Source organism: Heptranchias perlo, chromosome 13 (genome assembly GCF_035084215.1).
Source record: "Heptranchias perlo isolate sHepPer1 chromosome 13, sHepPer1.hap1, whole genome shotgun sequence".
Lineage (NCBI taxonomy): Eukaryota > Metazoa > Chordata > Chondrichthyes > Hexanchiformes > Hexanchidae > Heptranchias > Heptranchias perlo.
This window is the reverse complement of record NC_090337.1, coordinates 72,681,009-72,707,472: the sequence shown is the minus strand read 5'-3', so window position 1 is coordinate 72,707,472 and position 26,464 is coordinate 72,681,009. Positions and strand designations below refer to the sequence as shown.

The window sequence follows — 26,464 nt, the reverse complement described above, 5'->3', positions numbered from 1 at the left end:
ATGCGCCGAACACCGGCTCACCGGGATGCTCGCCGGGCCAGGGAGGCACTCATACGTCAACGGTTCTCCTAGAGTCAGACAGTGCGAGGCGTTCGCATCTCCTCACCTGCACATGCGAGGGGCCATACCAGCCCCCTCCACTGAAGAGTGTTGCCAGTACTCCTGCACCCACAGCAGTGTGCCCAATGGGCGGCAGCAGGTGTTCGCCGTCATGATGGGCTGCACGGAACGCACCTATTGCACAGGCCGTGGAAGAATGGACGAGAGGTGGCAGGAGTGGTGAGAACGATTGTGTTTAATATGTACATGGTGCAATACTATAAACAAAAAGTGTACAAATGAACAGACACCCTGGTGCATTCCCTTTGTGCTTATAATGCCTTTGGCTTTCGTTTCCGGGCACCCCTACATGGTGCTACCCCTGTGGCTCCAGCAGAGGTGGTGGCAGGTTGCTCCTGTTCTTGCCCTGACCGGGTAGATGCTTTGGGCGGACGCCCCCTGGGTTTCGGTGCCCGTGGGGGCACCTCCACAGACTGCTCCTCCTGCACTTGTGCAGGGGCAGACTCGGCCACCTGGAGAGGAGGCACCATTGCGGGTACTGGTTGAGAGGGGGGCAACGGGTGGGATGTGGGGGCACCTTGAGAAGCGTCCCCGCTTCCATGTCCCCGTTCACCATCATCCCTCTCGTGGCCTCGGCCCACATCACCCCTTCCACCCTGCTGGACGACAGTTTGGGTGGCATGTGTGAGGCCTTGCAAGGCCACCCCTAGTGTATCCGTCAGCCTGTTGATGGCGGCGGAATGTTGCTCACCCTGAATCCGTACAGCCGTTGTCAGGGCCTGCATGGACTCGATGTGGAGCTGTGCGTGACGCTCGAGGGAGGCCAGCCTGTCCTCCACCGCAGAGGCTCCCGCACCTACCCGCGACACTGTGTCGCCGATACCCTCCTGTACCTGCGCCACCAATGCCCGCATGCAGGAGTTGGACTCCTCCATCGCCTGCGCGATCGTGGACAATGCGCGTGGCACCTCTCCCAGTACCTCGGCAATTAGCTGGTGCCCCTCGACGACTCTCCTTTTGACTGGTGGCTCCCTGGGTTCAGCATCTGGGTCCGGCTGAGCAGAGCCTGGAGATGAGTGCTTCCACCGACGCGGACCCTCCGCGGCTGCCCCTGCCACCAGGGTCTGCTCATGCTCACACGTGCGCGGTGAATCACCAAGTGCAAACCCAACTAGTTGGCGAGGGGGACCCACCGAGGTGCGTGTCTCTGCACTGGTGGATGGTTGGCTCTGATGTGACGATGCACCTTCAGAGACCGGCATGTCCTCTGAGGAATCGCCCTCCTCAACCACAGTGCTCGCAGACGGCCCTGCAAGAGAACAGAGGGCACTATGAGGCATGTGCACCAACGTTACGGTGCGCGTGATGGCAGGTGATGATACGGTCACTCGCGATCATGGGTGTTGAGTGTCAGCTTTCCCTTACCGGCCGTTTCTGCAGCGCCAGACTCGCCATCCGCTACAGAGAGGCAATGTGGCATGCCGGCGAGGTCGAGCGCCTCCACCTCTGCATCCGTCAGTTCGACCACGTGCGGCGGGCCCCCTCCGGTGCGGGCCCTTTCTCGGTTGTTCTTGCATCTCTTCTCCTGTCAAGGCAAAACACAGATGAGTGAGTGAGTGCAGATTGCATAGTGAGACGCATCAAGCATCAGTGTGGGTGGGTTGAGCGTGGGGCAGATGGATGGGAGGATGCGTGGGCCACATGCCCATCCCATTGCATAGGGATTGGGGTGTGTGGTAGTGTTCGAGTGGGGACAGGGACGGTGGGTACTTGCGGGCACGGCGAGGATGGTGAGTGAGTGGCTGCGAGGATTGCTGCGGGAGCGCTGTGGTGGCTCTGCAGGAGGGGTTGTGATATGTTTGGCGTGATGGTGGGGACGGGTTGTGGGAGGGTGCGTTGGTGTACTCACCTTGCCGGACCTAGTGAGGTCATTGAACCGCTTGCGGCACTGCTCCCATGTCCTGGGGGTGTTGGCCCTGCTGCTGACCTCCGCCGCCACCTCTGCCCATGCCTTCCTGCTGACGGAGCCAGGGCATTTGCGTCCATCCGCAGGGAACAGCGTGTCCCTCCTCCTCCTCACACCCTCCAGCAGCAGCTGCAGCGCGAGGTCGGAGAACCGTGGCGCAGCCTTGCCCCTGGGTTGCGCCATCCTGTGTTGCCTCTTGCTTGCAGCAGGAGGGGCATTGGGGAACTGCCCCTTTAAGTGGAGCTCCTCCATCGCGAAAACGGTAGTGCGCATGCGCAGCCCGCCGGCACGCAGCTGGGGAGCAGAGAACCCGGAACCACAGCTTAATGTGCTCAATTATCCCGCGATCGCGCGGGGGGCGCACTCAATTAGCCGTCCGCGGTTTCCACGCTCCCGGAGGACCACCCGCTGGGAACCCGCAGGCCTGCTAAAATCAAGCCCATTGTATTTACCGCATTTACTGCATTTTATTTGCAGCATTTACTCTATTTACAGCATTTATTGTATTTACTGTATTTATTATATTTACTGCAATTAATGCATTAATGAATTTACTGCATTTAATGCACTGTATTTACAGCATTAACTCCATTTATTGTATGTGCAGTACTTACAGCATTTATTGCATTTACAGCATTTATTGTAGGTACTGTATTTACTGCATTTACTGTATTTATTGTATGTACTGTATTTACAGCATTTACCGTATTTATTGTATGTACTGTATTTACAGCATTTACAGCATTTATTGTGTACTATATTTACAGCATTTACTGTATTTATTGTACGTACTGTATTTACTGAATTTACAGCATTGCCTGTATTTATTGTATGTACTTCATTTATTGTATTTACTGCATTTACTACATTTACTGTATTTACTGCATTTATTGTATTTACTGCATTCACTGAAGTTATTGTATTTACAGCATTTACTGTATTTACTGCATTTATCGTATCTACTGCATTTACTGCATTTCCTGTATTTACTGTATTTATTGTATGCACTGCATTTATTGTATTTACTGCATTTACTGCATTGTATTTACTGCATTTACTGCATTTATTGTATTTACTGCATTTACTGTATTTACAGAATGTTTTGTATTTACAGCATTTACTGTATTTACTGCATTTATTGAATTTACTGTGTTTGCTGCATTTATTGTATTTACTGCATTTAATGAATTTCCTGCATTTATTGTATTCAGAACATTTACTGTATTTACTGCATTTATTGTATTTACTACATTTATTGTATTTACTGCATTCACTGAAGTTATTGTATTTAGAGCATTTACTGTATTTACTGCATTTATCGTATCTACTGCATTTACTGCATTTCCTGTATTTACTGTATTTATTGTATGCACTGCATTTATTGTATTTACTGCATTTACTGCATTTACTGCATTGTATTTACTGCATTTATTGTATTTACTGCATTTACTGTATTTACAGAATGTTTTGTATTTACAGCATTTACTGTATTTACTGCATTTATTGAATTTACTGCGTTTACTGCATTTATTGTATTTACTGCATTTAATGCATTTCCTGCATTTATTGTATTCAGAGCATTTACTGTATTTACTGCATTTATTGTATTTACTGCATTTACTGCATTTACTGTATTTACAGAATTTATTGTATTTACTGCATTTATTGTTTTTATTGCATTTACTGTATTTACTGCATTTACTGAATTTATTGTATTTACAGCATTCACTGTATTTACTGCATTTACTGTATTTAATGTATTTATTGCATTTTCTGTATTTACTGCATTGATTGTATTTACTGCATTTACTGCATTTATTGTATTTACAGCATTTACTGTATTTACTGCATTTATTGTATTTACAGCATTTACTGTATTTACTGCATTTATTGTATTTACTGCATTTACTGTATTTACTGTATTTATTGTATGTACTGCATTTATTGTATTTACTGCATTTATTGTATTTACAGCATTTACTGTATTTATTGCATTGACAGCATTTCCTGTATTTACTGTATTTATTGTATGTACTGCACTTATTGTATTTACTGCATTTACTGCATTTATTGTATTTACTGCACCTACTGCATTTATTGTATTTACTGCATTTACTAAAGTTATTGTATTTACACCATTTACTGCATTTACAGCATTTATTGTGTACTATATTTACAGCATTTACTGTATTTATTGTACGTACTGTATTTACTGAAATTACAGCATTTACTGTATGTATTGTATTTACAGCATTGCCTGTATTTATTGTATGTACTGCATTTATTGTATTTACTGCATTTACTACATTTACTATATTTACTGCATTTATTGTATTTACTGCATTCACTGAAGTTATTGTATTTACAGCATTTACTGTATTTACTGCATTTATCATATCTACTGCATTTACTGCATTTCCTGTATTTCCTGTATTTATTGTATGCACTGCATTTATTGTATTTAATGGATTTATTGTATTTACTGCATTTACTGTATTTACAGAATGTATTGTATTTACTGCATTTATTGTATTTACTGCATTTACTGTATTTACTGCATTTATTATATTTACTGCATTTACTGAATTTATTGCATTTGCAGCATTTACTGCATTTATTGTATTTACTACACTTACTGCATTTATTGTTTTTACAGCATTTACTGTATTTAATGTATTTATTGTATGTGCTGCATTAACTGCATTTATTGTATTTACTGCATTTATTGTATTTACTGCATTTACTGTATTTACTGCATTTATTTTATTTACTGCATTTACTGAATTTATTGTATTTACAGCATTTACTGTATTTACTGCATTTACTGCATTTATTGTTTTTACAGCATTTACTGTATTTAATGTATTTATTGTATGTGCTGCATTAACTGCATTTATTGTATTTACTGCATTTATTGTATTTACTGCATTTACTGTATTTACTGCATTTATTTTATTTACTGCATTTACTGAATTTATTGTATTTACAGCATTTACTGTATTTACTGCATTTATTGTATGTGCTGCATTTACAGCATTTACTGCATTTATTGTACGTACTGTATTTACAGCATTTACTGCATTTATTGTAGCTACTGTATTTACAGCATTTACTGTATTTGTTGTACGTACTGTATTTACAGCATTTGGAGCATTTACTGCATTTACAGCATTTACTGCATTTATTGTATTTCCTGCATTTATTGAATTTGCAGCATTTACTGTATTTACTGCATTTATTGTATTTATTGTATGTACTGCATTTACAGCATTTACTGTATTTATTGTATGTACTGCATTTACAGCATTTACTGCATTTATTGTATGTACTGTATTTATACATTTACTGTATTTATTGTATGTACTGTACATACAGAATTTACTGCATTTATTGTTTGTACTGTATTTACTGCTTTTACAGCATTTATTGTATGTGCTGTAGTTACAGCATATACTCTATTTATTGTATGTACTGTATTTACAGCATTTACTGCATTTACAGCATTTATTGTAGGTTCCGTATTTACTGAATTTACTGTATGCATTGTGTGTACTCTATTTACTGCATTTACAGCATTTATTGTATGTACTGTATTTACAGCATTTAGCGTATTTATTGTATCTATTGTATTTAAAGCATTTACTGCATTTACAGCATTTATTGTGTGTACTATATTTACAGCATTTACTGTATTTATTGTATGTACTGCATTCACTGCATTTACTGCATTTACAGCATTTATTGTATGTACTGTATTTGCAGCATTTACTGTATTTACAGCATTTATTGCATTTACTGCATTTACCGCATTTACTGTACTTACTGTGTTTACTGCATTTCCAGCATTTACTGCATTTATTTTATTTGCAGCATTTACTCCATTTACAGCATTTATTGTATTTACTGCATTTATTATATTTACTGCAATTAATGCATTATTGTATTTACTGCATTTAATGTACTGTATTTACAGCATTTACTGCCTTTCTTGTATTTACTGCACTTATTGTAGGTACTGTATTTACAGCATTTATTGTATTTATCGTTATGTACTGTATTTACACATTTACTGCATTTATTGTATGCACTGTATATACAGCATTTACTGCATTTATTGTATGTACTGTATTTACACATTTACCATATTTATTGTATAGACAGCATTTACTGCATTTATTGTTTGCACTGTATTTACAGCATTTACTGCATTTACAGCATTTATTGTATGTACTGCATTTATTGTATTTGCAGCATTTATTGTATGTACTGAATTTACAGCATTTACAGCATTTATTGTATGTACTGCATTTACTGCATTTACAGCATTTACTGCATTTACAACATTTATTGTATGTACTGCATTTATTGTATTTACAGCATTTATTGTATTTACAGCATTTACTGCATTTACTGTATTTACAACATTTATTGTATGTACTGTATTTACAGCATTTACTGCATTTATTGTTTGTACTGTATTTACTGCATTTATTGTATTTACTGCATTTACTGCATTTACAACATTTATTGTATGTACTGTATTCACCGCATTTACTGCATTTATTTTATGTACTTTATTTACAGCATTTACTGTATTTATTGTATGTACTGTATTTACTGTATTTACTGTATTTATTGTATGTACTTTATTTACAGCATTTACTGTATTTATTGTATGTACTGTATTTACTGCATTTACTGTATTTATTGTATGCACTTTATTTACAACATTTACTGTATTTACTGTATTTATTGTATGTACTTTATTTACAGCATTTACTGTATTTATTGTATTTACAGTATTTACAGCATTTACTGCATTTATTGTATGTACTGTATTTACAGCATTTACTGCATTTATTGTATGTACTGTATTTATTGCATTTACTGCATTTATTGTATTTACAGCATTTACTGCATTTATTGTTTGTACTGTATTTATTGCATTTATTGTATGTACTGTATTTACAGCATTTACTGTATTTACTGCATTTACTGCATTTACAACATTTATTGTATTTACAGCATTTACTGTATTTATTGTAAGTACTGTATTTGCAGCATTTACTGCATTTATTGTATGTACTGTATTTACTGCATTTACTGCATTTATTGTATTTACAGCATTTACTGCATTTATTGTTTGTACTGTATTTACTGCATTTATTGTATGTACTGTATTTACAGCATTTACTGTATTTACCACATTTACTGCATTTACAACATTTATTGTTTGTACAGTATTTACTGTATTTATTGTAAGTACTGTATTTACAGCATTTACTGCATTTATTGTTTGTACTGTGTTTACAACATTTACTGCATTTATTGTTTGTACTGTATTTACTGCATTTACAGAATTTACTGCATTTACTGTATTTACAGCATTTATTGTATGTACTGTATTTACAGCATTTATTGTATGTACTGTATTTACAGCATTTACTGTATTTATTGTATTTACTGCATTTACTGTATTTATTTTATTTACTGCATTCACTGCATTTACAGCATTTACTGTATTTACTGCATTTACAGCATTTAATGTATTTACTGCATTCACTGCATTTACAGTATTTACTGCATTTACAGCATTTAATGTATTTACTGCATTTACTGTATTTACTGCATTTATTGTATTTACAGCATTTATTGTATTTACTGTATTTACTGTATTTACTGCATTTATTGTATTTACAGCATTTACTGTATTTACTGTATTTACTGTATTTACCGTATTTACTGCATTTACCGTATTTACTGTATTTAGTCAGCAGAATCTTCAATTCACTAAAACTTACCAAACTACAGCCAAAAACAGAGAAAGAAAAACTTTCATTTATATAGCCCCTTTCACAACCTTGGGATATCATCGTGCTTTACAACCAATGGAGTACTTTTGAAATGTTGTCACTGTTGTAATCGAGGAAACCCCGCAGCTTATTTCTACACAGCAAGATCCCACAAACAGCAATATGAAAATCACCAGATAATCTGTTTTAGTGATGTTGGTTGAGGGATAAAAATTGGCCAAGACACCGGGGAGAACTTCCCTGCTCTTCTTCAAATTGTGCCGATGTGATCTATAACATCCACCTGAGAGGGCAGATGAGGCCTCGGTTTAACATCATATCCGAAAGACAACACCTCCGACAGTGCAGTGCTCCCACAGTACTGACCCTCCGACAGTGCAGCGCTCCCTCTGTACTGACCCTCCGACAGTGCAGCCCTCCCGCAGTACTGACCCTCCGCCAGTGCAGCGCTCCCTCAGTACTGACCCTCCGCCAGTGCAGCGCTCCCTCAGTACTGACCCTCCGCCAGTGCAGCGCTCCCTCAGTACTGACCCTCTGACAGTGCAGCACTCCCTCAGTACTGACCCTCCGACAGTGCAGCGCTCCCGCAGTACTGACCCTCCGACAGTGCAGCGCTCCCTCAGTACTAACCCTCCGACAGTGCAGCGCTCCCTCAGTACTGACCCTCCGACAGTGCAGCGCTCCCTCAGTACTGACCCTCCGACAGTGCAGCACTCCCTCAGTACTGACCCTCTGACAGTGCAGCACTCCCTCAGTACTGACCCTCCGACAGTGCAGTGCTCCCGCTGTACTGACCCTCCGACAGTGCAGCACTCCCTCAGTACTGACCCTCCGACAGTGCAGTGCTCCCGCTGTACTGACCCTCCGACAGTGCAGCGCTCCCTCAGTACTGACCCTCTGACAGTGCAGCACTCCCTCAGTACTGCACTGGGAGTGTCAGCCTGGATCATGTGCTCATATCTCTGGAGTGGGACTTGAACCCACGACGTTCTGACTCAGGCGAGAGTACTTACATTGAGCCACAGCTGATGCTTTTTACTCAGAGGCAGACATCGATCATGGTCACTGCACATCACAACAGGCATTTTGCCACCTTATTGCCCACCAACGCTGATAAAGGTAGCACCGTGGCAGAGAATTACAGCATCATACCACCGAATGACAGAATGTAGGTTTGTACCAACAAATACCCACATGGTGAGTTCCCTATTTCACACACAATTTGGGGGAGTGCTCCAAGCAAATGCCAGGCACTTGCCCACTACTGACTGACTGTTTGCAGGGTGGCTGTGGCAGAAGATTTACTATCCACCTTCTTGGATATAGATTGGTGCAGGAAGGTCTGAAAATAGAAGGGAACAGGAGGGGGGAAATGCAACTAAGTCTTTGCACTGACCAATATCCAACTCCTCATCTGTTGGCCAAAGAATACATCGGGACAACTTTTCTCCTCACCAGCAATTTCCAGTCTGGCTTCCTTGGTCCCCATGGTATACAGTTACATTTGGAGCCCATCACTACTGCCAAAATATACAGTTGATGAACCACAGACAAAAATTGAGTTGGCTGCACAATTAGCAATCTGTGTAATTGCTGGAAACCACATTTGGGTATGTTGGCTGTCCTCCCGCATCATAACTAATATAAAGTTAAGAAGTTCACTTGCTTTATTGTAAAGCAAATGGACAAAGTTTTGGCAACAGCATTTTGAATATATTGTGCCACAGTTCATCCCTTCTGATCCACTCCCAATAAACCACAGAGGTAGAACTTCTGGTTTCAGTATAGTTTAGGATTTTAGGCATAAAATAAACAGGATGGTTTTAAAATGGAAGAAACAACTTCTTATTTCAACAGTACATTTCACAGCCAATGAAGTACTTTGGAAGTGTAGTCACTGTTGTAAAGCAATTTGCGCACAGCAAGCTCCCACAAACAGCAATATGATAGTGACAGATAATCTGATTTAATGATGTTGGTTAAGAGATAAATATTGTCCAGGACACTGGGGAAGAACTCCCCTGCTCTTCTTCCAATAGTGGCAAGGAATCCTTTGCATCAGGAGTTTGGCAGTGCTTAATGGTATTTATCTCAATGCAAGGAGTATAGTGAATAAGGCAGATGAGCTGAGGGCACAGATAGACATATGGCAGTATGATATCATAGCTATTACCGAAACATGGCTTAAAGAGGGTCAGGAATGGCAGCTCAACATCCCTGGTTACAGGGTTTTCAGACAAGATAGAGAGGAGGATAAAAAAGGAGGGGGGTGGCAATATTGGCTCAAGAAACAAGAACAGCTGTGAGGAGGATGATATGTTAGAAGGATCATCAAATGAGGCCACATGAAATGAGCTAAAGAACAAAAAAGGGACAGCCATGCTGCTGGGAGTGTATTATAGACCCCCAAACAGTCAGAGGGAGATAGAAGAGCAAATACGTAGGCAAATTTCTGAGAAGTGCAAAAACAATAGGGCAGTAACAGTAGGGGATTTAAACTACCCTAATATTAACTGGGATAGAATCAGTGTGAAGGGTATAGAGGGCGCAGAATTCTTAAAATGCATTCAGGAGAAATTTTACAGCCAGTACGTAGCAAGCCCAACAGGAAAGGGGGCAGTTCTGGATTTAGTTTTAGGGAATGAAGCTGGGCAGGTGGAAGGAGTATCAGTGGGAGAGCATTTTTGTGGTAGTGATCATAATTCAGTCAGATTTAGCATTGTCATGGAAAAGGATAAAGATAGAACAGGAGTAAAAGTTCTCAATTGGGAAAAGGCCAATTTTACTAAGCTGAGAAGTGATTTAGCAAAAGTGGACTGGAAAAAGCTCCTTTTTTTTTATTTGTTCATGGGATGTGGGTTTCGCTGGCAAGGCCAGCATTTATTGCCCATCCCGAATTGCCCTTGAGAAGGTGGTGGTGAGCCGCCTTCTTGAACCGCTGCAGTCCGTGGGGTGAAGGTTCTCCCACAGTGCTGTTAGGTAGGGAGTTCCAGGATTTTGACCCAACGAAGATGAAGGAAGTCGGGATGGTGTGTGACTTGGAGGGCAACGTGCAGGTGGTGTTGTTCCCATGTGACTACTGTCCTTGTCCTTCTAGGTGGTAGAGGTCGCGGACTTGGGAGGTGCTTTCGAAGAAGCCATCCTGTGGATGGTACACACTGCAGCCACTGTGCGCCGGTGGTGAAGGGAGTGAATGTTTAGGGTGGTTGATGGGGTGCCAATCAAGCGGGCTGCTTTGTCCTGGATGGTGTCGAGCTTCTTGAGTGTTGTTGGAGCTGCACTCATCCAGGCAAGTGGAGAGTATTCCATCACACTCCTGACTTGTGCCTTGTAGATGGTGGAAAGGCTTTGGGGAATCAGGAGGTGAGTCACTCGTCGCAGAATTCCCAGCTTCTGACCTGCACTTGTAGCCGCAGTATTTATGTGGTTGGTCCAGTTAAGTTTTGGGTCAATGGTGACCCCCAGGAGGTTGATGGTGGGGCATTCGGTGATGGTAATGCTGTTGAATGTCATGGGGAGGTGGTTAGACTCTCTCCTGTTGGAGATGGTCATTGCCTGGCACTTGTCTGGCGCGAATGTTACTTGCCACTTATGAGCCCAAGCTCGGACTGCTTCATTATCTGAGGGGTTGCAAATGGAACTGAACACTGTGCAATCATCAGCGAACAACCCAATTTCTGACATCATGATGGAGGGAAGGTCATTGATGAAGCAGCTGAAGATGGTTGGGCCTAGGACACTGCCCTGAGGAACTCCTGCAGCAATGTCCTGGGGCTGAGATGATTGGCCTACAACAACCACTACCATCTTCCTTTGTGCTAGGTACGACTCCAGCCACTGCAGAGTTTTCCCCCTGATTCCCATTGACTTCAATTTTACTAGGGCTCCTTGGTGCCACACTTGGTCAAATGCTGCCTTGATGTCAAGGGCAGTCACTCTCACCTCACCTCTGGAATTCAGCTTTTTTGTCCATGTTTGGACCAAGGCTGTAATGAGGTCTGGAGCTGAGTGGTCCTGGCGGAACCCAAACTGAGCATCGGTGAGCAGATTATTGGTGAGTAAGTGCTGCTTGATAGCACTGTCGATGACACCTTCCATCACTTTGCTGATGATTGACAGTAGACTAATGGGGCAGTAATTGGCCGGTTTGGATTTGTCCAGCTTTTTGTGGACAGGACATGCCTGGGCAATTTTCCACATTGTCGGGTAGATGCCAGTGTTGTAGCTGTACTGGAACAGCTTGGCTAGAGGCACGACTAGTTTTGGAGCACAAGTCTTCAGCACTACAGATGGGGTGTTGTCAGGGCCCATAGCCTTTGCTGTATCCAGTGCATTCAGCCATTTCTTGATATCACGTGGAGTGAATCGAATTGGTTGACGACTGGCTTCTCTGATGGTGGGGATATCGGGAGGAGGCCGAGATGAATCGTCCACTCAGCACTTCTGGCTGAAGATGGTTGCAAACGCTTAAGCCTTGTCTTTTGCACTCACGTGCTAGGCTCTGCCATCATTGAGGATGGGGATGTTTACAGTGCCTCCTCCTCCTGTTAGTTGTTTAATTGTCCACCACCATTCACGACTGGATGTGGCAGGACTGCAGAGCTTTGATCTGATCTGTTGGTTGTGGAATCGCTTAGCTCTGTCTATAGCATGTTGCTTCTGCTGTTTAGCATTCATGTAGTCCTGAGTTGTAGCTTCACCAGATTGGCACCTCAGTTTTAGGTAAGCCTAGTGCTGCTCCTGGCATGTTCTTCTACACTCCTCATTGAACGAGGGTTGATCCCCTGGCTTGTTGGTAATGGTAGAGTGAGGAATATGCCGGGCCATGAGGTTACAGATTGTGCTGGAATACAATTCTGCTGCTGATGGCCCACAGTGCCTCATGGATGCCCAGTTTTGAGCTGCTAGAACTGTTCTACTTGAAAGTAAATCAATGTCAGAGCTGTGGGAGGCATTCAAGGAGGAGAAAGTGTGAGTGTTCAGAGCAAATATGTTCCCACAAAGAAAAAGGGTGGGACTTCCAAATCTAGAACCCCCTGGATGACAAGGATAGGATAAGACAAAAAAGGGAAGCTTACGTCAGATACCAAGGACTCAGTACTGCAGAAAGCCTAGAGTATAGAAAGTGCAGGCATGAAATTAAAAAGGAAATTGGGAAAGCAAAGAGAAGGCACGAAAAAAGATTGAAGGTAAGAAAATGCGAAACCAATTCACGTTGTGTTGCCTTACCTATTATGAGCTTGGAGTACTGATAAGGCTCAAAAATGAAGTGGGGCAAGGTGAGCAGGAAAGCTCCAATGCTCAGGAGTAGGCCACCCAGTCCAATAAGTCTTGGTCGGTGAACTCGACTTCCAAAATAACTCACAAAAACAATCAGAACTGCGTTCCCAATCTGAAAGAAATTGTAACAAAAGGTGTGAGTTGTACAAGGCACCTACATCGTCAAGAGTTAATGGTGAAAGGACATTATTGTTTAAATAAAGGCTGTATTCATTGTATTCCAGTAGATGTCATGCAAAGTGACCCTGGACATCAGAACCTACAGTGATACATGTGGTCTATTGGATACTGGTTGACATGGATTCTGCTGTAACCTCATGTGAAGCGTAAAATTACATTCATATCTTTAATAGAAGTGCAGGTCCTTGTGTCAGACTGACATGGATGATCAGACATAACCTCTCTAAATCCATTTAAATCCACTTTCATTGGATAGTGCTATCCTCTGTTGCCATCTTTATTTACCATAGTTATTAAAAATCTAATGCTTCATAACTGTGGGATGAGGGTAGTGCGGTTGATGTGTTTCTGGACTTTCAAAAGGCAAGTACCACATAATAGTCTTGTTAGCAAAATTGAAGACCATGGGATTAAAGGGACAGTGGCAGCGTGGATACAAAATTGGCTAAGGGACAGAAAGCAGAGAGTAGTGGTGAACGGTTGTTTTACAGACTGGAGGGAAGTATACAGTGGTGTTCCCCAGGGGTCAGTATTAGGATCACTGCTCTTTTTGATTTATATTAATGACCTGGACTTGGGTGTAGAGGGTATAATTTCAAAGTTTGCAGATGACACGAAACTCAAATGTAGTAAAAAATGTGGAGGATAGTAACAGACTTCAGGAGGACATAAACAGACTGGTGAAACGGGCAGACAGATGGCAGATGGAAATTTACCACAGAGAAGTGTGAAGTGATACATTTTGGTAGGAAGAATGAGGAGAGGCAATAAAAACTAAATGGTACAATTTTAAAGGGGGTGCAGGAACAGAGAGACCTGGGGGTGCACAGACACAAATCTTTGAAGGTGGCAGGACAAATTGAGAAGGCTGTTAAAAAAGCATGTGGGATCCCTGGGCTTTATTAATAGAGACATAGAGTACAAAAGCAAGGATGTTATTCGATACCTTTATTAGGCCCCAGCTGGAGTATTGTCTCCAACTCTGGGCACCACACTTTAGGAAGGATGTCAAGGCCTTAGAGAGGGTGCAGAGGAGACTTACTAGAATGGTGCCAGGGATGAGGAACTTCAGTTATGTGGAGAGACTGGAGAAGCTGGGGTTGTTCTCCTTAGAGCAGAGAAGGTTAAGGGGAGATTTGATCGGGGTGTTCAAAATCATGAACGGTTTTTGCAGAGTAAATAAGGAGAAACTGTTTCCAGTGACAGAAGGGTCGGTAACCAGAGGACACAGATTTAAGGTGATCGGCAAAAGAACCAGAGGCACCCTTCTCTGCTTTAAATTTCATCTGCCATCAGCCGCAGTCCTCTCATCAACCCTCTCCGTTAATTCATCAAAGACCTCAATCAAGTTAGTCGAACACGATTTTCCTTTAACAAACCCATGCTGACTCATTTATTCGGCCAGAACATCCTGGGCTTTAAATGCACCAGTTCCATTAAAGGGGCAGCACACAGTTAAAGCCCTGTGGGACAGACAGAAGGATTTTCTTTTTGCAGGTAATGGGCAGGATTATTATCTGGAGAGTGAATATTGAAGAAATGAGGCCTTATTAAGTTATTTAATGAATGTATGTGAGCCAGAAGCTGTAATTTGCACGCTGGTGATTTTTACATTTAATTAAAGGTTCTGTCCCCTATGAATGAGCTCATGGTGCTGTGCCATGGGTGGGATTGCACTTACTCCCCAAGCCATAGTCTAGACACCCCCACAGTCTGCCTTGGAGGCAACCAGTAAAACGGTAGCACCTTGGTGCCAAGAAGTAGATGGAAACACATAGAAGTTACAGCAGGGAAACAGGCCATTCGGCCCCACCGTGTCAGTGTTTACCCTCCACACCAGTTAATAATTCTAATCACATTTACCCACCCTGTTCCCATATCCCTTCAAACCCTTTTCCTTCCTCCACTTATCTAAACTAATCTTGAATGTTGACACAGTTTCTGTCTCAACCACTAACCCTGGGAGTGAATCCCACAGCTCACAACTCTCTGTGTGAAGAAGTTTCTCCTGCCGTCTGTTCTAATTCTCTTACATTTAATCTTGAATCGATGGCCTCTCGTTCTAGACCCTCAACGTTCTGCTTCTATCTACCCTGTCCCACCCTTTCATAATTTGAAACACTTCTATTATATTGCTCTGTGATCTGTGTTGTTCTAATAAAAAAGCCCCAATTTTTCAAGTCATATTTCTATTCCCTCACATCAGGCAGCATCCCAGTGAACCTGTGTTGTACCCTCAGTAAAGCCTCAATATCCTTCCTACAGTGTGGAGTCCTTTAACTCAGGTCTTACTAAGGCTCTGACAGACCAGGGTGGTGTCATGTCTACCATGATGTGGAGATGCCGGTGATGGACTGGGGTTGACAATTGTAAACAATTTTACAACACCAAGTTATAGTCCAGCAATTTTATTTTAAATTCACAAGCTTTCGGAGGCTACCTCCTTCCTCCACATCATGTCTACCAGGTCACTTTGAATGAATTGGAGGCTGTAGAGTTGTGAGATCTGGTGCTAATCACCTGGCACACAAGGCAACTCATCTATCTGCCTGATCTGTATTTCAGTGCGATATGTTCAGCCGTATGCGTGCGTCCAGGGTCGGGCTCTTCTCCCATCAGCTCACCCACAGCAACTGAAACTCATTCACTGACTCGATGGGGGACTCCATCGCTGAGGTTTTAGATGTGCTCATCGCTACCTCTTGGCTTTTATATTCCACACCTCTTGTGATAGATTCCCATTAGCTTTTCTCACAGCCTTTTGAACCTGAGGTGACGGTTTAATGTGAACCTGACCCCCAAAGTCCCTCTGCTCTCCCACCGCCCCGAGCCCACTGCCATTCACAGTATCATTATTGCTGTTAGTTTTTTTAACCAAATTGTATCACCTCACACATACTGACATTGAATTCCATCTGACAATTTTAGCCCATTCTTTATCGATATCCATTTCTAGCTTCCTTTGGCCTTATAAAGGATTAACTATACCTCCTATGTTGGTATCATCAAAAATTGTCCGTGTGGTTGATAGTGAGGAGGAAAGCTGTAGACTGCAGGAAGATATCAATGGACTGGTCAGGTGGGAAGAAAAGTGGCAAATGGAATTCAATCCGGAGAAGTGTGAGGTAATACATTTGGGGAGGGCAAACAAGGCAAGGGAATACACAATAAATGGGAGGATACGGAGAGGTGTAGAGGAACAGATGGACCCTGGAATGCATGTCCACAGATCCCTGGAGGTAGCAGAACAGGTAGATAAGGTGGTTAAGAACGCATATGAGATACTTTGCTTTATTAGCCAAGGATTAGAATATAAGAGCAGGGAGGTTATGCTTGAATTGTATAAAACATTGGTTAGGCCACAGCTTGAGTACAGTTCTGGACACCACATTACAGGAAAGATGTGAATGCACTAGAGAGGGTACAGAGGAGATTTATGAGGATGTTACCAGGACTGGAGAATTTTAGCGATGATGAAAGATTGGATAGGCTTGGGGTTGTTTTCTTTGGAACAGAGGCTGAGGGGAGATTTAATTGAGGTATATAAAATTATGAGGGGCCGAGATAGAGTGGATAGGAAGGACCTATTTCCCTTAGCAGAGGGGTCAGTGACAGGGGGCATAGATTTAAAGTGATTGGTAGAAGGATTAGAGGGGAGCTGAGGAGAATTGTTTTCATCCAGAGGGTGGTGGGAGTCTGGAACTCACTGCCTGAAAGGGTGGTAAAGGCAGAAACCCTCAACTCATTAAAAAAGTTCTTGGATGTGCACCTACAAGGCTACGGACCAAGTGCTGGAAAGTGGGATTAAGCTGGATAGCTATTTTTTTGGCCGGCATGGACACGATGGGCCGAATGGCCTCCTTCTGTGCCATAACTTTCTATGATTCTATGATCATCAAATTTCAGCAGCACTCCCTCTGGGCCTACATGCAAATCATTGATGTATGCAGTGAACAGAAGTGGCCTCAGAACTGAACCCTGTGGGACACCACTACCCACTTCCCACCACTCGGAGAAACTGCCCATACAATCTCACCTCACACCAGGTCCAAGAGGAACTGAAATAAGACTGTCCAATCTCACCTCACACCAGGTCCAAAAGGAACTGAAATAAGCCTGTCCAATCTCACCTCACACCAGGTCCAAAAGGAACTGAAATAAGACTGTCCAATCTCACCTCACACCAGGTCCAAAAGGAACTGAAATAAGACTGTCCAATCTCACCTCACACCAGGTCCAAAAGGAACTGAAATAAGCCTGTCCAATCTCACCTCACACCAGGTCCAAAAGGAACTGAAATAAGCCTGTCCAATCTCACCTCACACCAGGTCCAAGAGGAACTGAAATAAGACTGTCCAATCTCACCTCACACCAGGTCCAACAGCAGAAACTGGACTCTTTCAATTTCTCAGTCTGCGCTGGATTTAAACCCAGGTCCCACAGATAAAGCTAAGTTTTCTAGTTCCCATCTCTATATTCAATATTATGTATAGATGTTATCTTTTATACTCTGGATGATTTATAGGTAAGGTTTTATTTTCAGCAGTAAAACCCTATTAGATTTCGGGTTAGATTTGGCAGCATGCTGTTGAATTAATTGCAACCAGGAGAATATTTCAATCTTTGATACACTTCCAATTTCATGTCAATCCTCTTATTCTGCATGAGTGCCATAGAACTGCAGCCATACACCAGTGACCATGATCCTACTCCCTTCACAAAACACTACTTCAGGAAAAAGCAAGAGACTTGCTGCCAATGGCATAAATGTTGTTTTGAATTGGAGCCCAGTTTGAAGGAACGAGGGTTCAATGCAATCTCATTAAACGTTTGGATAGCAGGTCATGGAAATTGCTCCAATACATCTAGGGTACCCTGTGTGCTGGCAAAGTAACATTAAAATGAGATGTGGCACATTTAATGGGGAGATAGCTCTCCTCTTTATTCAAATGGCAAAGGTTTTTGGAACATCTGCTTCCCAAAATTCCACAAACGCCGGGCTAAGCAAGCAGGCCGATTCTGTCACAGTGAAGTCTCTTACCAGATATTTCACCTGATTTACATAAGGAGAGGGTGATGCAATCATTGGCACAATCACATCACAACACTTGGCCCTATGAATTACTAAAACCTATGGATCCAAACTCTGAAATTCCACAATGAAAGGTCTTATTGTAGCACATCACTGCACCGATATCAGCCAACTGATCTAAAGTTGAGCTGTCCCAGCAGACTAATCCAAGAATCGTGCTTGTCTAACATTCCCCTAATCCAGGAATAGCATTCATTTAAAGTCACCTAAAACCTGGGCAGCCTGTTCAGCACTCCACTAAGAGCACAAAGTACAGTCTGTTTAACATAAAAACTGCAGGCACTATATCAGGACCTGTTCTTGGATTGCTACATGGCATTGTCCTTTTGACTCAAAACATAGACTGAAGTTTGCAGGATTTCTCACGTTACTCTTTACAGCAGTTCCACTTTGTTGAATTCACAAGACAGGCACACTATAAACATAGCACCCATCAACTTTATTTAATGCATTAAAGTTACATTTATTTTTGGGCCAGAATTCCATAACTAGCAAATAAGCACCAACTCATTAAATGAATTACGTTTTGCTCCTTACTATTAAACATTCGAACTGTCTCAAACTTTCAGAGTTTGTTTTGTTACCACACTAAGGCTCATTATTCAGATTTCTCAGCAGGAATTCTAATATAAACCAGCCTTCAGAAAACTCTACTCATTTTAAAAGAGAGCTCAGTTTGAAAGCTGTTGTGTTTTTATCAGCTTGTGACATCAAGCGCTTGATATTCCTGAGATAAAGGGATTGGTTTTAATCGGGAGTGGGTTTCCAGCAGGACATTGCTCAGACGAGTTCATTCCAGCTCGCCAGCAAAACCGTGAGATCTCCTGAGATATTTACCACCACCCCACAAAGAGATGTCACCGGGTGAGAGGTGGCCTCAGAGTGGCATCGCCTCCCGAACACCAGCCCGCCCTTGGCTGCCCACCCACTCAAGGGGGAGGGGGATATGAGAGGGGGATATGGGAGGGAAATATGAGAGGGGGATACGGGGGCATTCGGGACGGGCATTTGGGAGGGGGATATGGGAGGGGGATAAGGGAAGAAGATGCAGGAGCATACGGGAGGGGGTTATGAGAGGGGAGTTAGGGGATTCAGGAAGGGGAGACCATAACTTGCCTTATGGGGCCGGGAGCAGCACTCATGCTCCTGGTTTCAGAAAGGAAAGATTCATTCTTTCTTCCCAGCATATTCCCACCTCATTTCACTTAGCAGGGAAACTGCGATGGATACTCCACGAATGTCTGCGATATAACGCAATCGGGGTCCAATAGAAGTAATTGGACGCTGACCTGCACACATTCACAAGGCCCCTGCTTGCATTATGCGATGCCTCAACTGCCGACAGAACCTTGCAGGCTTGGATGACTGGTGGCAGGAAAGGGCATGTCTATGAGAACTAGACCGCACAACGAGAAACAGAATATGAGAACTAGTCTAGGACAACCAGTGTATGAGAATTAGTCTAGGACAGCAAGTATATGAGAACTAGACTATGAGAACTAGTTTATGACAGCTTGTGCTTGTGCTCCAGAACTAGCTGCGCCTCGAGTCAAACTGTTCCAGTACAGCTACAACACTGGCATCTACCCGACAATGTGGAAAATTGCCCAGGTATGTCCTGTCCACAAAAAGCAGGACAAATCCAATCCGGCCAATTACCGCCCCATCAGTCTACTCTCAATCATCAGCAAACTGATGGAAGGTGTCATCGACAGTGCTATCAAGCAGCACTTACTCACCAATAACCTGCTCACCGATGCTCAGTTTGGGCTCCGCCAGGACCACTCGGCTCCAGACCTCATTACAGCCTTGGTCCAAACATGGACAAAAGAGCTGAATTCCAGAGGTGAGGTGAGAGTGACTGCCCTTGACATCAAGGCAGCATTTGACCAAGTGTAGCACCAAGGAGCCCTAGTAAAATTGAAGTCAGTGGGAATCAGAGGGAAAACTCTCCAGTGGCTGGAGTCATACCTAACACAAAGGAAGATGGTAGTGGTTGTTGGAGGCCAATCATATCAGCCCCAGGACATTACTGCAGGAGTTCCTCAGGGCAGTGTCCTAGGCCCAACCATCATTAGCTGCTTCATCAATGACTTTCCCTCCATCATGAGGTCAGAAATGGGGATGTTCGCTGATGACTGCACAGTGTTCAGTTCCATTCGCAACCCCTCAGATAATGAAGCAGCCCGTGCCCGCATGCAGCAAGACCTGAACAACATCCAGGCTTGGGCTGATAAGTGGCAAGTAACATTCACGCCAGACAAGTGCCAGGCAATGACCATCTCCAACATGAAAGAATCTAACCGCTTAACATTCAACAGCATTACCATCGCCGAATCCCTCACCATCAACATCCTGGGGGTCACCACTGACCAGAAACTGAACTGCACATGCCACATGGATACTGTGGCTACAAGAGCAGGTCAGAGGCTGGGTATTCTGCGGCGAGTGATTCACCTCCTGACTGCCCAAAGCCTTTCCACCAACTACAAGGCACAAGTCAGGAGTGTGATGGAATACTCTCCACTTGCCTGGATGAGTGCAGCTCCAACAATACTCAAGAAGCTCAACACCATCCAGGACAAAGCAGCCCGCTTGATTGGCACCCCATCCACCACCCTAAACATTCACTCCCTTCACCACCGGCGCACTGTGGCTGCAGTGTGTACCATCCACAGGATGCACTGCAGCAACTCGCCAAGGCTCCTTCAACAGCACCTCCCAAACCCACGACCTCTACCACCTAGAAGGACAAGGGCAGCAGGTACATGGGAACAACACCACCTGCACGTTCCCCTCCAAGTCACACACCATCCCGACTTGGAAATATATCGCCATTCCTTCATCGTCACTGGGTCAAAATCCTGGAACTCCCTACCCAACAGCACTGTGGGAGAACCTTCACCACACGGACTGCAGCGGTTCAAGAAGGCGGCTCACCACCACCTTCTCAAGGGCAATTTGGGATGGGCAATAAATGCCGGCCCCGCTAGCAATACTCACATCCCATAAATGAATTTTTAAAAAGCTAGCCTATGAAGACAAATCTATGAGAACTATTCTATGACAGCTACTCTCAGGGAACTAGTCTATGAGAACTAGTTAATGAGAACTAATCTGTGACAGCTAGTCTATGAGAACTGGTCTATGAAAACTAGCCTATGAGAACTAGTCTGTGAGAAACAAGTTGATGGGGATTAGTCTACGACAGCTAGTCTACACAAGCTAGTGTATGAGAACTAGCTGACAAAAGCTAGTCTACAACATCTGGTCTTCAAGAACTAGTCTATAATAGCTAGTCAATGAGAAATACTCTGTGAGAACTAGCCGATGACAGCTAGTCTATGAGAAATAGTCTATGACAGTGTGTCTACGAGAACTAGTCCAGGAGAACTAGTCTATGAGAACTAGTCTATGACATCTAGTCTATGAGAACTAGTCTAGGAGAAGAAGTTTATGAAAACTAGTCCATGACAGCTAGTCCACAACTGCTCATATGAGAACTAGTCTACGAGAACTAGTCTGTGACAACTGAGGAGACCATCCTACGTGTTGTGTGGCACTACCACCGTGCTAAATGGGATAGATTCAGAACAGATCTAGCAGCTCAAAACTGGGCATCCATGAGGCGCTGTGGGCCATCAGCAGCAGCAGAATTGTATTCCAGCACAATCTGTAACCTCATGTCCCAGCTGAGAGGAGCCGAGCGGAGCGGAGGGAGCGTCCGATAAAAGGCGGGATTTCAGAGCGCTGAGAACAGCCGAGCGGAGCCGAGCGGAGCGGAGGGAGCGTCCGATAAAAGGCGGGATTTCAGAGCGCTGAGAACAGCCGAGCGGAGCCGAGCGGAGCGGAGGGAGCGTCCGATAAAAGGCGGGATTTCAGAGCGCTGAGAGGAGCCGAGCCGAGCGGAGGGAGCGTCCGATAAAAGGCGGGATTTCAGAGCGCTGAGAACAGCTGAGAGGAGCCGAGCCGAGCGGAGGGAGCGTCCGATAAAAGGCGGGATTTCAGAGCGCTGAGAGGAGCCGAGCCGAGCGGAGGGAGCGTCCGATAAAAGGCGGGATTTCAGAGCGCTGAGAACAGCTGAGAGGAGCCGAGCGGAGCGGAGGGAGCGTCCGATAAAAGGCGGGATTTCAGAGCGCTGAGAACAGCTGAGAGGAGCCGAGCCGAGCGGAGGGAGCGTCCGATAAAAGGCGGGATTTCAGAGCGCTGAGAACAGCTGAGAGGAGCCGAGCGGAGCGGAGGGAGCGTCCGATAAAAGGCGGGATTTCAGAGCGCTGAGAGGAGCCGAGCCGAGCGGAGGGAGCGTCCGATAAAAGGCGGGATTTCAGAGCGCTGAGAACAGCTGAGAGGAGCCGAGCGGAGCTGCGACCGAGTTCGAAGTGACGTCAGGAATCAGATCGGGACGCGACACAGGGGAGGCACCTGATTGGTGAGTAGGTTCAGGTGAGTATTTCTCCTTATCTGCAGTAACTGAAGTAAAAGGAAAGGGAAGGTCTGCAGGTCTTATAGGAAGTAGCGTTTATTTTTTAGTGAATCAAGGTCCCCAGTGTAGTTAACATTCTCTAAATTGAGAACAATTTAAAGGAGTAAACTCCTTAAAGGGAGTGGTAAGTAGTTTTTCTTTCCTTTTTTTTTCTCTTGACATTGTAGTTGTTCTTAAGCTAATTTAAGGGTTAAGTCATGGCAGGAGATCCCAGCGCCGTGTCATGTTCCTCTTGTGGGATGTGGGAATTCAGGGCTCCTTCCTGTATCCCTGATTCCTTCACCTGCGGGAAGTGTGTCCAGCTGCAGCTATTGTTTGACCGCTTGACGGCTCTGGAGCTGCGGATGGACTCACTTTGGAGCATCCGCGATGCTGAGAAAGTCGTGGATAGCACGTTCAGTGAGTTGGTCACACCGCAGATGAAAATTACTGAGGGAGATAGTGAATGGGTGACCAACAGACAGAGGAAGAGTAGGAAGGCAGTGCAGGGGTCCCCTGCGGTCATCTCCCTCCAAAACAGGTATACCGTTTTGGATACTGTTGGCGGAGATGGCTCACCAGGGGAAGGTGGCAGTGGCCAGGTTCATGGCACCGTGGCTGGCTCTGCTGCACAGGAGGGCAGGAAAAAGAGTGGCAGAGCTATAGTGATAGGGGACTCGATTGTAAGGGGAATAGACAGGCGTTTCTGCGGACGCAACCGAGACTCCAGGATGGTATGTTGCCTCCCTGGTGCAAGGGTCAAGGATGTCTCGGAGCGGCTGCAGGACATTCTGGAGGGGGAGGGTGAACAGCCAGTTGTCGTGGTGCATATAGGCACCAACGATATAGGTAAAAAACAGGATGAGGTCCTACAAGCTGAATTTAGGGAGTTAGGAGTTAAACTAAAGAGTAGGACCTCAAAGGTAGTAATCTCAGGATTGCTACCAGTGCCACGGGCTAGTCAGAGTAGGAATGACAGGATAGCTAAGATGAATACGTGGCTTGAGAGATGGTGCAAGCTGGAGGGATTCAAATTCCTGGGCCATTGGAACCGGTTCTGGGGGAGGTGGGACCAGTACAAATTGGACGGTCTGCATCTGGGCAGGACTGGAACCAATGTCCTAGGGGGAGTGTTTGCCAGTGCTGTTGGGGAGGGTTTAAACTAATGTGGCAGGGGGATGGGAACCGATGCAGGAAGTCAGTGGGAAATAAAGTGGTGACAGAAACAAAAGGCAGTAAGGGAGAGTGTACAGAACATGACCGGACAGATGGTCTGAGAAAGCAGGGCAAAGACCAAGGGAAGTCTAGATTAAACTGCATTTATTTCAATGCAAGAAGTCTGATGGGCAAGGCAGATGAACTCAGGGCATGGATGGGTACATGGGACTGGGATGTTATAGCTATTACTGAAACATGGCTAAGGGAGGGGCAGGACTGGCAGCTCAATGTTCCAGGGTACAGATGCTATAGGAAAGATAGAGCAGGAGGTAAGAGAGGAGGGGGAGTTGCGTTCTTGATTAGGGAGAACATCACGGCAGTAGTGAGAGGGGATATATCCGAGGGTTCGCCCACTGAGTCCATATGGGTAGAACTGAAAAATAAGAAGGGAGAGATCACTTTGATAGGATTGTACTACAGACCCCCAAATAGTCAACGGGAAATTGAGGAGCAAATATGTAAGGAGATTACAGACAGCTGCAAGAAAAATAGGGTGGTAATAGTAGGGGACTTTAACTTTCCCAACATTGACTGGGACAGCCATAGCATTAGGGGCTTGGATGGAGAGAAATTTGTTGAGTGTATTCAGGAGGAATTTCTCATTCAGTATGTGGATGGCCCGACTCGAGAGGGGGCAAAACTTGACCTCCTCTTGGGAAATAAGGAAGGGCAGGTGACAGAAGTGTTAGTGAGGGATCACTTTGGGACCAGTGATCATAATTCCATTAGTTTTAAGATAGCTATGGAGAAGGATAGGTCTGGCCCAAAAGTTAAAATTCTAAATTGGGGAAAGGCCAATTTTGATGGTATTAGACAGGAACTTTCAGAAGTTGATTGGGAGAGTCTGTTGGCAGGCAAAGGGACGTCTGGTAAGTGGGAGGCTTTCAAAAGTGTGTTAACCAGGGTTCAGGGTAAGCACATTCCTTATAAAGTGAAGGGCAAGGCTGGTAGAAGTAGGGAACCTTGGATGACTCGGGAGATTGAGGCACTAGTCAAAAATAAGAAGGAGGCATATGACATGCATAGGCAGCTGGGATCAAGTGGATCCCTTGAAGAGTATAGAGATTGCCGGAGTAGAGTTAAGAGAGAAATCAGGAGGGCAAAAAGGGGATATGAGATTGCTTTGGCAGATCAGGCAAAGGTGAATCCAAAGAGCTTCTACAAATACATAAAGGGCAAAAGGGTAACTAGGGAGAGAGTAGGGCCTCTTAAGGATCAACAAGGTCATCTATGTGCGGAACCACAAGAGATGGGTGAGATCCTGAATGAATATTTCACATCGGTATTTACGGTTGAGAAAGGCATGGATGTTAGGGAACTTGGGGAAATAAATAGTGATGTCTTGAGGAGTGTACATATTACAGAGAGGGAGGTGCTGGAAGTCTTAACGCGCATCAAGGTAGATAAATCTCCGGGACCTGATGAAATGTATCCCAGGACGTTATGGGAGGTTAGGGAGGAAATTGCGGGTCCCCTAGCAGAGATATTTGAATCATCCACCGCTACAGGTGAGGTGCCTGAAGATTGGAGGGTAGCAAATGTTGTGCCTTTGTTTAAGAAGGGCGGCAGGGAAAAGCCTGGGAACTACAGACCAGTGAGCCTGACATCTGTAGTGGGTAAGTTGTTAGAGGGTGTTCTGAGGGACAGAATCTACAGGCATTTGGAGAGGCAGGGACTAATTAGGAACAGTCAGCATGGTTTTGTGAGAGGAAAATCATGTCTCACGAATTTGATTGAGTTTTTTGAAGGGGTAACCAAGAAGATAGATGAGGGCTGTGCAGTAGACGTGGTCTACATGGACTTCAGCAAAGCATTTGACAAGGTACCGCATGGTAGGTTGTTACATAAGGTTAAATCTCATGGGATCCAAGGTGAGGTAGCCAATTGGATACAAAATTGGCTTGACGACAGAAGACAGAGGGTGGTTGTCGAGGGTTGTTTTTCAAACTGGATGCCTGTGTCCAGCGGTGTGCCTCAGGGATCGGTGCTGGGTCCGCTGTTATTTGTTATTTATATTAATGATTTGGATGAGAATTTAGGAGGCATGGTTAGTAAGTTTGCAGATGACACCAAGATTGGTGGCATTGTGGACAGTGAAGAAGGTTATCTAGGATTGCAACGGGATCTTGATAAATTGGGCCAGTGGGCCGATGAATGGCAGATGGAGTTTAATTTAGATAAATGTGAGGTGATGCATTTTGGTAGATCGAATCGGGCCAGGACCTACTCCGTTAATGGTAGGGCGTTGGGGAGAGTTATAGAACAAAGAGATCTAGGAGTACAGATTCATAGCTCCTTGAAAGTGGAGTCACAGGTGGATAGGGTGGTGAAGAAGGCATTCAGCATGCTTGGTTTCATTGGTCAGAACATTGAATGCAGGAGTTGGGATGTCT

General features: G+C 44.2%; 1 protein-coding gene across 2 annotated transcripts in view; it reads right to left on the bottom strand.

Annotated features, from left to right (window-relative positions):
- LOC137331699 (solute carrier organic anion transporter family member 2A1-like) overlaps window positions 1-26,464 on the bottom strand; it is a 323,160-nt gene that overhangs the window by 188,753 nt on the left and 107,943 nt on the right. The window contains exon 3 of one of the 2 annotated variants that reach the window (XM_067995691.1): window positions 13,069-13,231. In XM_067995691.1, coding sequence (XP_067851792.1) covers window positions 13,069-13,231 — 163 coding nt within the window. Of the gene's footprint in view, window positions 1-1,485; window positions 1,641-13,068; window positions 13,232-26,464 lie in introns of those variants that run through there. The other variant, XM_067995692.1, reaches the window with a different exon arrangement.